Consider the following 15,913-nt stretch of genomic DNA (forward strand, 5'->3'; position numbering starts at 1 on the left):
CTTTGCTGCCCAAGAGCAACAAGGCAATGTAAATTTTGCTCACTCCAAAGGTTGGATAAAATTTGAGGCGTAAGACTGAAGGCAACTTTGCCAAACATCAGCGCCGGTGTGAACACCGCTCTGCAATCCCAAAGGGAGGTAATGTCAGCTGTTGACAGATGCTGATCAGGAACAATCAGAATCACTCACACATTCACCCGGCCATCTGTCAGCGGACTTAGGATCCCGGGCTGTTGCGCAGGATTTCTTGGGTATTGTCCAAGATGGATCGCGCCCAGGCTGCCGCGGGCTATGAGGAAGTGGGACTGAAGGGTCAGAGGGCGGGGTGGCGGGGCCAGGGATAAAGCCGTTGCTTCCCTTGGGAGCCGTTGAGTGTCCTCAAAACGCACACAAGCCAGCGGATATCACTGAAATAACCCAGCTAACACCAGCAATGCAAGGGCACCTGTGGGTTCCTTGTTGTTGAGAACAACAAGGAACCCACATGGATCCCAGAGGCGGCTGTGGAATTGTTGTGTTTTCCCCATTGGAATGACAAGGAAATCACAGGCGGGTGGAGACGACGGGCTTTCCTGTTGTCTCCACCAATTTCCCACGGGAGGGTGGAGACAACGGGGGGAGTAGTGAATTCAATGTGGGTTGCACGTATCCAGTGATCCTGTTGTCTCCACAAACCGGCGGGCCAAGAAGCACCCCCGCCCTGTACCCGCTGTGGTGAGCCTAATCAAAACTTTATTACATCACTCAGACACCTGCTATGAAGGAATCAGTGCCAAACGCCCTCTAGAAATCACCCTGGTACACGTAATCCACACCCACAGACACTTCATAATAGCCTAGAATCATCTCTACAGTCGCCTCAAACCCTTCAGTATTAGCTTTCATGGATGGCCCTCCACAATGGGTAATAAAATATGTACAAATTCAGGTTCAAAGTGGGAGAAAGTCCACCATCAAACAGAGCCAGACTATTAAGAAAGACCCTGAGTTTTCACTACATCTTACTCCTCTATATTCCAACAAGGCGTAACTCTTTCTCAGATGCATGGTGATCAGGGTGTAAACGGGTTGGGTTTGGGTCAAAAAACAGCGCCCAAACCCGACCCAACATTTAGCGCAGGTCAGGTCGGGTCGGGGCAGTTTTTAAAATATGCTGCCCAAACCCAACCCGATGTCATACTATTTTGGGTTGGGTCCGGGTTGGGTCGGTTCGGGTCTTGGGTTGTCCCGACCTCATAGGCCCCAAAAGCCCCCAACTTGACTGTCATAGTCGGGTTGCAGGCTGACCCGATTAGGAAATAGGCTGCCCGAACCCAACCCGACAATTTTACAAGCCGGGTTGGGTCGGGTTCGGGTCATGTCATTTTCTTCAAGAATGTGCCCGAACCCGACCCAAAACCCGACGGGTCTTGGGTTGGTTTTGGGTCGGCCCGACCCATTTACACCCTGACATGGTGATGGATGCTCCATGGTTATTGTTTCCTCTTATGTCATCCCAAGCCATGTAGTAGATGCCTTATCCCCCTGTTGGAGGATTTTTGTACCCTGTTTCCCATCTTTCTCTTTGTCTCAGAACCACCAGTTTTCCCCTCACTATAAATGTAGAGCCTTTTGGCCCATTCTGTTTGTCCCCTATCAGATGTTCATTGTCTCTGGTCACAGTTTAACATTAGATATCATTAGAAATATACTTACCTGGAAAGAATTACCCTTATAGTGGAATACCAGTAACCAGTCCGAATTTACTCCTTTTCCCATCATTTTGTCTAGAAAGCACTATTCTCAATAATTCATCAGCCACAATTTTCTTTAAGAGTCCATACTCTTATTCTTGTTATGAGCCGTAGCGCGGACTCCGCAGCGCAGACTCACATGTACATAGACTACACGTACATGTCACGGACCATACTCAAGGTTCGAGAGGCTGGAGATCCAAGCCTCTTCCTCATCCTGCAATCTACCATCTTGGATCCAGAACCCCCAGAACCCCAGAACCCAGACTCCATCTTCCTCTCCACAGAACAGACCATAACATATTGCAGGATCTACTTAACGGAGACAAAGACAAAGAACCCAACAGACCAACAAGAATCAGATCGCTCCGACTCCGAAACCCTGAACATCCCGACTCCAAAACCTTGAATATCCCGCTCCGACATCAAAACCTTGAACATCCCAACTCCGAAACCTTGAATATCCCGCTCCGACATCACACAGCAATACGATGGATGCCTCCGAAGCCCCCAAACTCCGACAACAACTGGCGGACATTACCAAGAAGGCCAACGACGAGGAGGAAAAACGCCGCCAGGCTGAGGCCAAGTTGGAGGACGCACTCCGCACTCCAAACCCACCCCCTCCCCCAACCGCAACCAAGACCCCCAAGATCGCCCAACCCGACAAGTTCAATGGAGAACGCGGAGCGGTGGCGGAGACTTTTGCCCGCCAGGTCGGCATCTATATGACTGTGAACAAGCACTTGTTCCCGACCGACACGACACAAATCCTTTTTGTGTCCTTGTACATGACCGGACCCGCGGGCGTGTGGGCAGCCCCGTTCCTTGACCAGGCAGCAGTGGAACCACCCACCCTGACCTACGCGGAGTTCACGGCGGCCTTCCGGGGCATGTTTTTCGACCCGGAAAAGAAGGCAAAGGCGGAACAAGCCCTCCGAGCGCTGGAGCAGACCGGCTCCGTGGCGGACTACACCCACACCTTCGTCCAGCACGCCTCCGCAGCGGGATGGGAAATCCCCACTCTCCTCAGCCAGTACCGCCAAGGTCTGAAGCGGGACATCCAGATGGCGCTCATTGTTTCCCGCACCACATTCACAACCATCAACGAGGTTGCTACCTTGGCCCTGGAGCTTGACACGGCGATGAGCGGAGCGGAGGCCGGGACAGCGCCGGCGAAACAGAAGATCGACCCCGACGCCATGGACTTATCGGCGTTAAACGGACGACTATCCGACTCCGAGAAGGCCCAGATGATGCGGGAAGGACTCTGTTTCCGATGCGGAGCGCAGGGCCACATCTCCTGCGACTGTCCGACCAAGAAGGGGAAAGGCCGCGGAAACGCCAGGATTGCGGCAATGGAGGACCAGATCCGACAATTAGTGGAAGGGATGGCGGCGATAGGCGGAGGCGGACCAGCGGATAAAGGCGGAAAAGGCCGGGCCGACTTGTCAAAAAATGGAGGCGCTCAGGAATGAAGGTTGTGCCTTTCCTGAGCGCGGCGGAGTTGTCTTGTAGTATTGGTGCTAGTCAAACTTTAACCAGAAATGAAATTGATCCCAGATGTTTCATCTCTCGCACCATCACAACTCCCAGAGCCACACCCCAGAACCCCTTACCCCCTGCCTCCTTTTTGATTGATTCCGGAGCGACCCATGATGTGTTGAGCGAGTCCTACGCCGCCGCGGCGGGATTACTCCGCAACGCCACCGCCTCAAGGCGGACAGTGTCGGGATTCAATGGATCCACATCCCAAGCGGCATATGAGATTGACCTGACCCTGAATGAAGAACCCCGCCCTTTGAAATTCATCATCACCCAACTGAAAGACACGTACGACGGCATCCTTGGGATGCCATGGATCCGCAAACACGGACACCAAATTGACTGGACCACCCGCACACTCCGCTCCGACCACTCCGACATTGCAGCTGCCTCCGCAGCTTCGTCCACTCCGAAAACATCCTCAACAGAGGGCCAAGGGCCCATGATGGGGAAAGCTAGGATTTGTGACGAGGGGGTGTGTGTTTTACCGCCCCCGCAATGTGAGTTCGATAGACTACCCTCTTCCATACTCCCTGAAACGGCTGGCAAGCTTTTTCTCCCCGTAGATAGTACTCCGCACCCCGACTGGAATCCCGCCCCCCCCCCACCTGGAATGGAACCCCGCCAACCCCGCCGACAATTTTGCTACCGCTTTGGCGGTATCGTCCACTCCGCAAACATCCTCAACAGAGGGCCAAGGGCCCATGATGGGGAAAGCTAGGATTTGTGACGAGGGGGTGTGTATTTTACCGCCCCCGCAATGTGAGTCCGATAAAGTTTCTCCACAATCATTTTCCAAAGCAGCTGGCAAGCCCATTTCTCTCCTAGAACTTTACACTGCAGAGATTAGCGCCGCCAAGACATTGTGGTCGACCTCCGCCCGGCTAGCAGCGGCGGGAAAGGCTGCTATTGCAACACGGACCGCCGAAGAACTTGTCCCGCAGTGCTACCATCGATTCATCGACATGTTCCGGAAATCCAGCGCTAAGAGCCTACCGCCACGAAGAAAGTATGACTTCCGCGTTGACCTAGTCCCCGGAGCCACACCGCAAGCAAGCCGGATCATTCCGCTTTCACCGGCGGAGAACCAGGCACTTGACACACTGATTGCGGAAGGACTGGCCAGCGGAACAATACGACGGACCACGTCACCATGGGCGGCCCCAGTTCTATTCACCGGAAAGAAGGACGGAAACCTCCGCCCCTGTTTTGACTACCGGAAACTCAACGCACTGACAGTGAAGAACCGCTACCCTCTTCCGCTGACCATGGATCTGGTTGACAGCCTGCTAGACGCCGACACCTTCACAAAGCTGGACCTCCGCAATGCCTACGGAAACCTCCGAGTGGCGGAAGGAGATGAGGATAAGCTAGCCTTCATCTGCAAGGCGGGGCAATTTGCTCCGCTCACCATGCCGTTTGGACCCACAGGAGCGCCGGGATACTTTCAATACTTCATGCAGGACATTCTCCTTGGACGAATTGGAAAGGACACCGCCGCATACCTGGATGACATTATGGTATACACACAGAAAGGCTCCGATCACACGGCGGCGGTCAACGGAATCCTGGAGACCCTGAGCAAGCATCAATTATGGCTGAAACCGGAGAAATGTGAATTTTCGAAACCGGAAGTGGAATATCTTGGACTCTTAATTGCGTGTAACCGGATTAGAATGGACCCCGCAAAAGTGAAAGCGGTGACGGAGTGGCCCGCACCGCGGAACGTTACGGAACTTCAGCGGTTCATCGGATTCTCCAACTTTTACCGCCGGTTCATTGACCACTTCTCGGGGAAGACCAGACCTCTACATGACCTGACCAAAGCGAAAACCCCCTTCGTCTGGGATGACAAATGTAACTCCGCTTTTGAATGCCTAAAGACCGCCTTCACCTCCGCTCCGATACTTAAGATTGCGGACCCGTACAAGCCGTTTATCCTGGAATGTGACTGCTCCGACTTCGCGCTCGGAGCAGTCTTGTCTCAAGTCTGCAACAAAGACAAAGAACTCCACCCCGTTGCTTACTTATCCCAATCATTGGTGCAGGCGGAGAAGAACTACGAGATCTTTGACAAGGAACTATTGGCCATTGTTGCCGCTTTCAAGGAGTGGCGGCAGTACCTGGAAGGGAATCTGCACCGCCTGACCGCCATTGTTTACACGGACCACCGGAACCTAGAAAGCTTTATGACCACCAAGGAGCTCACTCGGAGACAGGCGCGGTGGGCGGAGACCATGGGTTGCTTTGATTTTGAAATCATCTTCCGCCCGGGCCGCCAAGCCACCAAACCCAATGCCCTATCAAGAAGACCGGACCTAGCCCCCGCCCCTGGTGAAAAACTGACCTTTGGGCAGCTGCTGAAGCCCAATAACATCACGGAGCGGACTTTTGCGGAGATATCGGAGTTTGAATCCTGGTTCGAGGACGAATCAATTGACTTGGCGGAGGCGGAGCACTGGTTTGAGGTAGACGTACTGGGGATAGGTGCGGAGCACGGAGCGGAAAACGAACTGGCAATGGCTGATGCGGGGATCATTGCAAGAATCAGAGAATTGACCCCACTCAATGCCCAACTGACCGGATGGATAGAATCCTTGAAAACCCCCACAGGAAACCGGAACAGATACACGGAGACTGATGGCATCTTGTACAACAAAGGGCGGATAGTGGTACCGGCGGACCCAGCACTGCGGACCAAGATCTTGAAGAGCCAACACAACACCAAAGCGGCGGGCCACCCAGGCCGATCCCGCACCCTTGCCCTGTTCCGACGGAGTTTTGTGTGGAACGGCCAGAAGAAGTTCTTCAACCAATACGTGGATGGATGTGATTCTTGTCAAAGAGTTAAAGCCTCGACGCAACAGCCATTTGGGACACTGGAGCCGCTACCAATCCCGGCGGGGCCGTGGACGGACATCAGCTATGACCTCATCACAGACTTGCCTGAATCCCGCTCCCACGACAGCATACTGACTGTTGTTGACCGTCTGACAAAGATGGCACACTTTATCCCCTGCAGGAAGTCCATGAATGCGGAGCGGTTAGCGGACCTGATGGCGGAGCACGTTTGGAAACTCCACGGCACTCCGAAGACTATTGTTTCCGACCAAGGGAGCATTTTCGTATCCCAAATCACACGGGAATTGGGCAACAGACTCGGCATCCGCCTCCAACCATCTACGGCGTACCATCCAAGGACAGACGGACAGTCGGAAATCGCAAACAAAGCGGTGGAGCAATATCTCCGCCATTTTGTGGGCTATCGACAGGACGATTGGGCTCCGCTCCTGGCAAAGGCGGAGTTTGCTTACAACAACAACGATCACACGTCAACAGGGGTATCACCATTCAAGGCAAATTACGGGTTCCACCCATCGTACAACGGAATTCCATCGGCGGAGCAGTGCGTACCGGCAGTGGCGGAGCGACTCCGCCAGCTTGCGGAGGTACAGGACGAACTGAAGCACTGTCTAGAAGCGGCGCAGGAGGCCATGAAAAGCCAGTTTGAATGCGGAGTGCGGAAAACACCAGAATGGAACAGTGGAGACGAGGTTTGGCTAGATGGGCGCAATATCTCGACAACACGCCCCTGCCCCAAATTGGAACACCGCTGGCTTGGACCATTCCCAATAGCTAGCAGAATTTCAACCTCCGCTTACAAACTGACCCTTCCACTTTCCATGCAGGGAGTCCACCCAGTTTTCCACGTGTCGGTACTCCGCAAACACAAGCCCGACGAGATCGCCCACCGACAGCGGCGGACCCCGGAGCCAGTAACAGTCAATGGCGGAGATGAGTGGGAGGTCGACGGAATACTGGACAGTCGGCGGAGAGGGCGGACGACTCAATACCTTGTCAGCTGGCGCGGATTTGGACCGGCGGAGAATTCTTGGGAGCCGGAGGCCAACTTGAAAAACAGCGGAGACCTAGTGGCGGAGTTTAACTCAAAATTTCCGGAGGCGGCGGCCAGGCATCGGAGGATGCGGAGAAGAAAGTGAGAGGGCAAGCTTTTTCCCACTGGGTTTTTTAATGCTGCCCGGGGACAGAATGCAGAGCCAAAAGAGGAGGGTTTTTTTATTATTTTTTCTCATTGATCAACCAGAAAAGGGGGCGGCTTGGGCATTAAAGGGGGGATAATGTTATGAGCCGTAGCGCGGACTCCGCAGCGCAGACTCACATGTACATAGACTACACGTACATGTCACGGACCATACTCAAGGTTCGAGAGGCTGGAGATCCAAGCCTCTTCCTCATCCTGCAATCTACCATCTTGGATCCAGAACCCCCAGAACCCCAGAACCCAGACTCCATCTTCCTCTCCACAGAACAGACCATAACAATTCTTGTTCCATATTACTCTCCCAACCTGAGAGGCATCTTTTCACGCACTCATCCCTCTCTAAGCTCTATTCCACCAAATAGTAGTTCCACACCGCAAGAATACCCGGGTACCCGCTTGATTTCTCCCAGAAATCCAGCATCTGCACCCAAACACGCACACGCTGGCAGGTACCCGCTCACGACCATGGGCGGGTACCCGCCAGCAGTTAGCAGGTACCCGTGACGGGTTTGTTGGGGCCATCTCTACCCAGAACCCTAACCAGCAGCTGACATGTATTGCCTTGATGCTTGTAGAGGCGGCAAATTTAACAGTAAACACAACAAGAAGAGACAGAACCCAAACTCTTGCAGAAAGGCTTGGTTACCCAAACTCAGAATCTCAGTCAAAGAAAAAATTGGTAAGCCAGAGCTACCAGAAAGACTGATCAGGAGTAGATCAGGCAATAGACCGCAAATTGTGTCAAACAGACAAAGACAAAATAAACCCATACAGACAGGACAAGCTTAAGCTATTACGCTGATCAGAATCCTGCATTGGTAAGCAAACAGAAAAGAAAAGAACAATCACTTGATGAAACAAAAGAGATTGACAAAGAGAAAATGTTTGTTGTGTTCTAGCAGATATGAGTTATATTTACTCTTGACTCAACACAACGGTACACCAATCACAAAGATTCTATCAGAATAAGCAGCATCTTGTGCTGCTTCTAGGTAAAGATTAATTTCATTGAAAAGATATTTAAAGTACAAGTTGTAATTAGAAGTTCTCTAATAAGTAATTAAAACTCTTCTAGTTGCTCCCACCAGGGGGGGATCTGAGGTACTCTCCAGAGAGTGCCAGAACATAATTTCTTTCTGGATGCTAGATTTCAACTGTATAGAGATTATAATTCAAGCTTCAGCCGTTGATTTTGTGTTCAACTCAAGCTGATCTCATCTGTCACTTAATACAATAAAACATAATTCTTTCACCTTGATCAATTCATGACTCTGGCACTGAAACTTAAATTTAACCTTAATTGAAGGGTCTGCCTTTTTGCACTCCAAAGAATTACCCCGCGCACTCCAAAAAGGTGTGAAGTCTGTGTACAGCAAATTATTTGGTGTGCATGTTTGAGCACTCCAAGTTCTCATGGAGTGGAGGATAGGTACTCCAAAGCCCACATTTTATTGGAGTACACCGGCAGCCACTCCAAACTTTATGGAGTGCATCACCACCCACTCCTTTCTGGGCTCCCCTGGTCAGCCGTAGTTTAAGATATCATCTCATCAATCAAGATATCATCCATACCTGCATCCACCACGCCCACCAACAACCAAACAACCAACACCCATACCCACCAACAACCGAACACCTCAGCAAACCAACCAACCAGCACGATGTCAACAAGGAATTGTTTGGACGATGTTGTTGTGCCTGCAGAGATGCTCAATCAACTCCAATCAATCATCGCAATGTTCCAGGGAACCCAACGAACCCCATCAGCTCCACCTGATGACCTTATTAATCCAACCTCACCCCTTCCTGACATCGTTGATCCGGATCCCAATCATACAGACAAACCTCCGATTCCACTAGATCTTGGGAATCTTGGCAGTGCTAATGAAGATTCAGGTACAGCTGGGTCGTCGGCTCTGATAGTGATACAGGATCAAGTGACTCCCGTTCCAACAACTCCTGTTCCGACATTGATAACAGATATTGAAAAATTTCAATACAACATTGGTGGTCAGTCTTTTACCTCTATTGCGGGGTTTTTTTTTGTCACACTAATTGTTTCTGATGTGAATTCCTTTGTTTTAGATCCATTGGATCCCCCTCCTTCACATCAGTTCAAATCAATGAATGATTTGTTCCAGTTTTGCCAAACCTGGGCAAAAAATCACGGATTCGCGGTGGCCAAGTCTAATTCAGCCCCCGGAAAAAACGTTTATATTGGATGTGATTGTTTGGGAGGATACCGTGGTTCAGGAGCCAAGAAGTCCAAATAACAAACCTTGACGAAGAAGATTGACTGTCCTTTTGAACTCTACGGCTCGATCCCAACAAGCAAAACGATTACCAAGAAATATTGGACACTGCAAGTCCGCCATGCCGCGCATAATCACGGGCCATCACCTGGAGCCGTTTCCCATGCAGCTCATCAACATCTGATTCCTGAGCAAGCTGAGGAAATTCGACGGCTTTTGAAATCTAATCTCAAGCCATCTCAGATTTTAGTACAACTCCGAACAGCCAATAAGGATGCGTTGGCGACTAATCGGACTATCTCTAATGCAATTCAGAGGATCCGTCGAGACGAACTAGCCAGTAGCAGCACCACAGAAGCGCTCTTAAGAATCCTCAAGGAGACCAACTGGTCCTGGGAAGTGAAGGTCAACAATAAGGGCTCTATTCAAAATCTGTTTTTTGCTCACCCTGGATCGATCCACCTTGCTTGCATTAATCACCATGTCGCATTGCTAGACTCCACGTACAAGACCTGCACCTACAACATCCCGTTGCTTCACATTATCGGCCAGACTGCAACTAACCGCTCTTTCAGTATCGGCTTCTGCTATTTGACCGATGAAGACAATGATAGCTATCTGTGGGCTGTGAACAACCTAAAGAACTCCATCTGGAGATCTGAACGGACTCCAAAGGTTTTTATCACCGATTGGGATTTGGCTCTACGAAATGCGTTAAACGTGGTTTTTCCCAAATCACAAGCAAACCTCTGCGCATGGCACTTGAATAAGAATATCACAACCAACTGCAAGAAATATTTTGCTTTGGTGGACTCGGATGAAGAAAAACGCAGCTGGGATTCTTTCATGGAATCTTGGGCGCAGCTCACCTCCTCAAAAACCCCTGAAATATACGTCAAACGGTACAACAAGTTGAAACTTGCTCTTGAAACTCGCCCAGCAGTCCTTGCATACCTTGAAAAGATGATGTTTCCTGTCAAGGAGCTGTTTGTAGTCGCGTGGGCTTGCCAATATCCTCACCTCCGGAATCTGAACACCTCGCGAGTTGAGTCGGGTCATGCCTATCTCAAGTCTTTTATCAAAAACTCAACCGGTGACCTTCTCAAAGTTTTTGAGTCTCTATCAATAGCGGTCAACAGCCAACTTCACTCGGTCCATGAATCCATTGGCAAAGATACCACAAAGGTCCTTGTAGGCATGCCAAATGTTTCCATGCCTCTCATCGGACATATCTCAAGTTTTGCAATCCTAGAATGCAAAGCCCAATTCGACCGTCTCAAGAAACTTGATCCGACCAAACCATGTTCTCAAACCGTGACAACAGGGCTGGGAATTCTGTGTGCCCACAAGATTGCAGAAATTCTCAAACAAGGCAAAGCATTGTTGCCAGCGGACTTCCATCTCCAATGGCATTTACAGTACAATCCCAAGTCAACGGTTTGTTATTATTTAAACTTGCTTTCCATTACCTGCTTGCTTTGGAAGCTAACTTTTAATTTCTTGTTAGGAATCCAACGAACTTGAATTTGATTTCAATGAAGAAATCAATAAGATATCATCAGTACTTGCCAATGAACGGCCCAGCGAGCTGAAGAAGATTATTGAGCAATTCAAGCTTATTGTGGCGGGTACCCATTTAGAAGTAAGGATTGAAGCACCTGATGTAAAGAAAAATCCTAAAGGACACCCGTTGTAAGACTCAAAAGTGGTTGTGAAACCCTTTTGCTGAATGGAGAAGGGGATGATGGAGGTGCAAAACTCTGCCCTTCTATACTATCAGATAACAAGACTCACCAAGCTAAGCTTGGCAAGTTTTAATCAAGTGATAGGTCTGGTCTAGTTCCAGATGAAGTTGTTCGATGACAGGTATGTGAGAGTTGAGAGGATTTATGATGACGGAAAGGGTGAAAGTTGACTTGACGTTTCCGGTGGGGGTTGAACACAGGACCTCGAGAGGGTGATATAAGAAGTTGAGAGGAGTGTCTGGACTGAGGAGGGTATATGTCCCAGTTGGGAGTTGAACCAAGAACCGGGTAACTCGTGACAGGTGCGTGATATGCAACCAGGAGATATGAGAGTATGAGAATATGAGGGTGAGCTCAGTGGTTATTGCAGATAAGAGGGATGATATGGTATGTTATAAAATTGTAAGGGTGATGATAATGGCTGATGGGTGATATCTGTATAACTGGTGGGTACTGAACTGAGGAAAAACAACTGGGGGGAGGAGAGAGCTCCTTTTATAGACAAATGTGAGGGATTTTAGCTACAAGGGGGACCCTGGATGAGGGATTTTAGCTGGTGGGCTGCGTACAAGTGGTGTCAGAAGATGCTAAATACAGGCAGAAAGTGGGGTGAGAAATGAAAGATGATGTCATACCATGCAAGGAGTGCATAAACAAAGCGGGGAAATGTCAAATACAGGGGTACCTCATGCAAGGGGTGCATGAGTGGTGTCAGACTAATGCAAGGAGTGCAGAAATGGGGTCAGAAGACTGCATGCAGCTGCTAGGGGTGCATAAATGAAGCGGGGACATGTCAAATACAGAAGAAATGGGGTTAGTCCCCTGCATAAGCAGTGGAGATAAGAGGGATAGAAAAGAGTATGTGTTTGGCTGAGGCTGAGTATGTGTATACCTGGGAAAGGTGACTTGAGGGTTGTGACAGGTTGATGACTGGGGCTGGCTGTGTCCATGAGGGTCCAGGAGGGTGTAACTTCCAATCCAGCGGGGTTCCAGTGACGCTTCCAGTGGTGACTAGGGGTAAAATTGGCCGTAGAATCCATTGATGAGGTCCTTTTGGTGGTATCTTGAGGCCTAGGTTGAGTAAATATATGTACGAGAAAAAACTTTTGATTTTTCACTTTTCCGTCTACCACACCGTCTCTGAAGAAGAAAAACTTGACATCAACCAAACGAGACCTTTCAGCCCACGAGATCGTTGAAGCCTAAATCCAGTCTCAAAAACCAAAACGCGCCAAGAAGCGAGCCAAAGCCACCGTAAACCCAGCAAGAAAATCCAAGAGACTCAGAAAAGCCAACACATCCAAAGATGAGGATGAAGATAACGAGGAACTTCCAGAAGTTCAAGATTTGAATTCCCAAAAACCAAAACCTCAAGCTGAAACCAAACAAGATAATGTTGTGGCTGAGCAGCTTGAAGAGAACCTAGATAACAACAATGAGCTTGATAATGAGGCACTTTTGGCCCTCTTGGATGAATCGACTGTAAAGGTAAGTAAATTTTTGATCTCAAATGTGATGTTGGTGTAGCTTCTTGTGGCTGACCCATCAAACAGCAAAACTATGTTTCACAGGTGCCAAAACATCTCCAAAAACTGTTCAAGGACCAGTTTGACCCCGAAGGCAATGGAAACTGTGGCTTCTGATGTGTTTCGAAAGCGCTTGAGTACTGCAATGCTGAAGGGTTCTTGCGTGTCAGGGAGGAGATGATTATTGAGGTAACAGATCACCAAGAGACTTATGTGAAATTACAGGGTGGCAAAGATGAGGTCCTGAAAATCATTGACGCCCTAACAATTGAAGAAGGGAATGAATCTGATGTTCCTCCGGGGAAGTGGCTCAGCAAATTATCCCATGGGTAAATTCTGGCGAATGCGTATACCCGGCCGATAAGTTTTCTCTCCTCCGCTTGCTGCCACACCTATCTGCCCTCAAGGGTGGGCCCTAGCAAAGTCTTGTGTGTTGATCCCATTTACCTTCTCCATGTCAACAATAACCACTGGGTTTTGATTTACTTGGAGGAGGTAGATGGGGTCCTGCCAATCCCTAGGCCCCTTTCTTTGAATAAGTGGACTACCAAAGCAACTGGAAACTGGTTCAATTGCGTTGATAAGGGCATGGCTGTCCATCACAGGTTATTATAAAGCTTAAAGTAGTTCTGTTTTCCTGATTAGTTTCCTTTTCTTGACAGATGCTATGAATCAACTGGGCTTCTTTTGTATCATCTGAAGTACGATCCAAGTTCGCTTGGATCACAGGTGGCTCATATATGGCACAATATGGCGCACCAAAGATCTTGGAGTGCACCGAGGTGCACTCCAAATGACCTGGGTTGAGACAGTAGTACACTCCAAGGGATCGTTGCAGTGTCAAAGAATTGGAGTGCAGTGTCGTGCACTCCAAGGTTTTTTGGAGTGCGCAGAAGTGCACTCCAATATTCCTTGGAGTGAAAATACTTTACTCCAAAAAACCCATCTCTTTGGAGTGGATAATTCTCACTCCAAGAAATGTTGGAGTGCACAGTTGTGCACTCCAAAAAACCTTGGAGTGCACGCCTTTTTTGGAGTGCGCGGGGTAATTTTTTGGAGTGCAAAAAGGCAGACCCTAATTGAAAGCTTAGTTGGCTCTGGGCTCAAATTAATGATGGGTTAATGTCAAATGACACAACTTGTGGATGGTAAAAAATGATTCTTCAACTGTATAACCTGAGTTAAGATCCCAAATCTTAATTGGATAAGTGCAGCAGGAGAATGACTCATGAATGCAGCCTTTTACAGGGCATAGATTTTACTTCCAGGGAGGTTTAATTGGACATCATAGAGCCCAATTCATATCAATTTCTCTGTAATGAAATCTCAATACCTCCCAGGTGGTTAGGGTAGGCTTGATGGTGCATCCTGCCTGGAACCAGGCTGACCTGTGAAATACAATTGTGGAAGTTTGCAGCTGTGGAGCATGTACAAGTAATATTCTCAGTCCTTGGTTTCTCATCAGCCCCTCTGTGCCATGCTCACACAGGTACAGCTGCTTCGGACTGTTGGTTCATGTTCCCGGTAGCCCTAGGCTCTGGGTGCGCTGGTTTCTGATTCTGCTTGTCAATCTGGTGACAAGTGCTGGGGGTAGCATCTTAGAGCATCTCCACCATGGGTCCTATATTTGGAGCCCTGTGTGGCTCAACTAGAGCCCGGAAAATGACATAGGGCCCAAGAAGATCATGTCTTTCCACTGCAGAGGCTTTATTGATGTGTGAAAGATGACTCATTGGAGTTGTGGTGTGCCTGAGAGTGAGTGAAACCCCTCTGAGGGGAGATGATCACACAGGATAGGGTAATAAGGCCGGGCCCTATTGAGCTGTATATATATGTACAGCTTGATAGGGACTTTCAACTCTTTTTCCTGTTCTAGGGCCCCACAGAGGGACTGTGGTATTGTTCTGGGGCCCATGGGCCCTACCTGGTTGTATGACTACAGGGCCCTGAATAGGGCCCAAAGTGGATCTTAGCTGGTGTAAGTATCACATCCCTGTCACTTGTGTGACTGTCCACCCTCATGTTTGGCCAAATGTTAGGGTGGACAGGCACATTCTTCCATGCAAAATACAGGTGGTCATGAGAGGAGATATAACTCCTCTTGATGACCAGCTGTACTGCTCACTGAGAGGAGTTGTAACTCCCCTTGGTTAACCTTTTTTGATCAACACTGTATTACCAATTTCAACAACTCAAACTAACATCAAATTAAAACAACTTCTAGAAGCTAAAGGATCAAATTCATGAACAAAATCTACAAACTTGACGGCATATTCAGTTATTCTGTTGGACAACTAGTCAAATATTAGACACCATCTTACAAAACAAATTACGTACCTCTGAAAGGAAACTTTTCAACAACTCTGAGAAGAAAATTTTGAAGAAGCAGCATAACTTATTAAACCAGAAGACGGGAAGAACCCCCTTAGGAATCTGGATAACTTAGGGGTCTGTTGAAGAGAACTTTGGAACTACTAGAAGGAGCAGCCTGATTTATTAAGCCAAAAGATGGGCATAACAACCCTAGGAATCTGGATAAATTGGTAGAATGTTGAACAGTACTTCCCATATTTTTAAGTAATTTTTGATATTGAAATATAAGAAATACCCCCCAATGGTAAAGAGACCAGAGACCAGATATTATTGTTTATTTTTCAGAGCACAGTAAAAACAGTTGTCAACAGATTGTGATAGCATGAAACTAGGAATCAACAAGACAACGTGAGTTTACCATTCAGCCTACCAGATTTGGGAAATGGATTTGCTCCTCCATTGTTTTAGGAACAGACCTGCGGCCAGATCTTCAGTCTTGAATTGGAATATGGATACAAAAAATCTACCTGCACCACCCAGAAAAGACAAAGGAAAGGGAATCAACCTTCAAATCAGAAATCAATACAAAGACAAATTATCAGATTCAGACAAAACTCCTCAAAACACAAAATTACCGCAATGTAACAATACTCCACGTCAACCTATATCCAGGTACGGAATCCACAACATGGAAAATATTTCAGAACCAATGTATGGTCATTGAAGGGAGCTAGTA

General features: G+C 48.6%; 1 protein-coding gene across 1 annotated transcript; it reads left to right on the plus strand.

The window, feature by feature from the left end:
* Window positions 1–9,002: 9,002 nt before the first annotated feature.
* Window positions 9,003–9,328, plus strand: PtA15_4A641 (uncharacterized protein; the record flags this gene model as incomplete). Its single annotated transcript, XM_053168546.1, has 2 exons — window positions 9,003–9,250; window positions 9,322–9,328. 2 exons carry the CDS (start codon window positions 9,003–9,005, stop codon window positions 9,326–9,328), a joined length of 255 nt encoding a protein of 84 aa, XP_053019744.1.
* Window positions 9,329–15,913: the final 6,585 nt, after the last annotated feature.

The sequence above is a fragment of the Puccinia triticina genome, chromosome 4A (assembly GCF_026914185.1).
Source record: "Puccinia triticina chromosome 4A, complete sequence".
Taxonomy (NCBI): Eukaryota; Fungi; Basidiomycota; class Pucciniomycetes; order Pucciniales; family Pucciniaceae; genus Puccinia; species Puccinia triticina.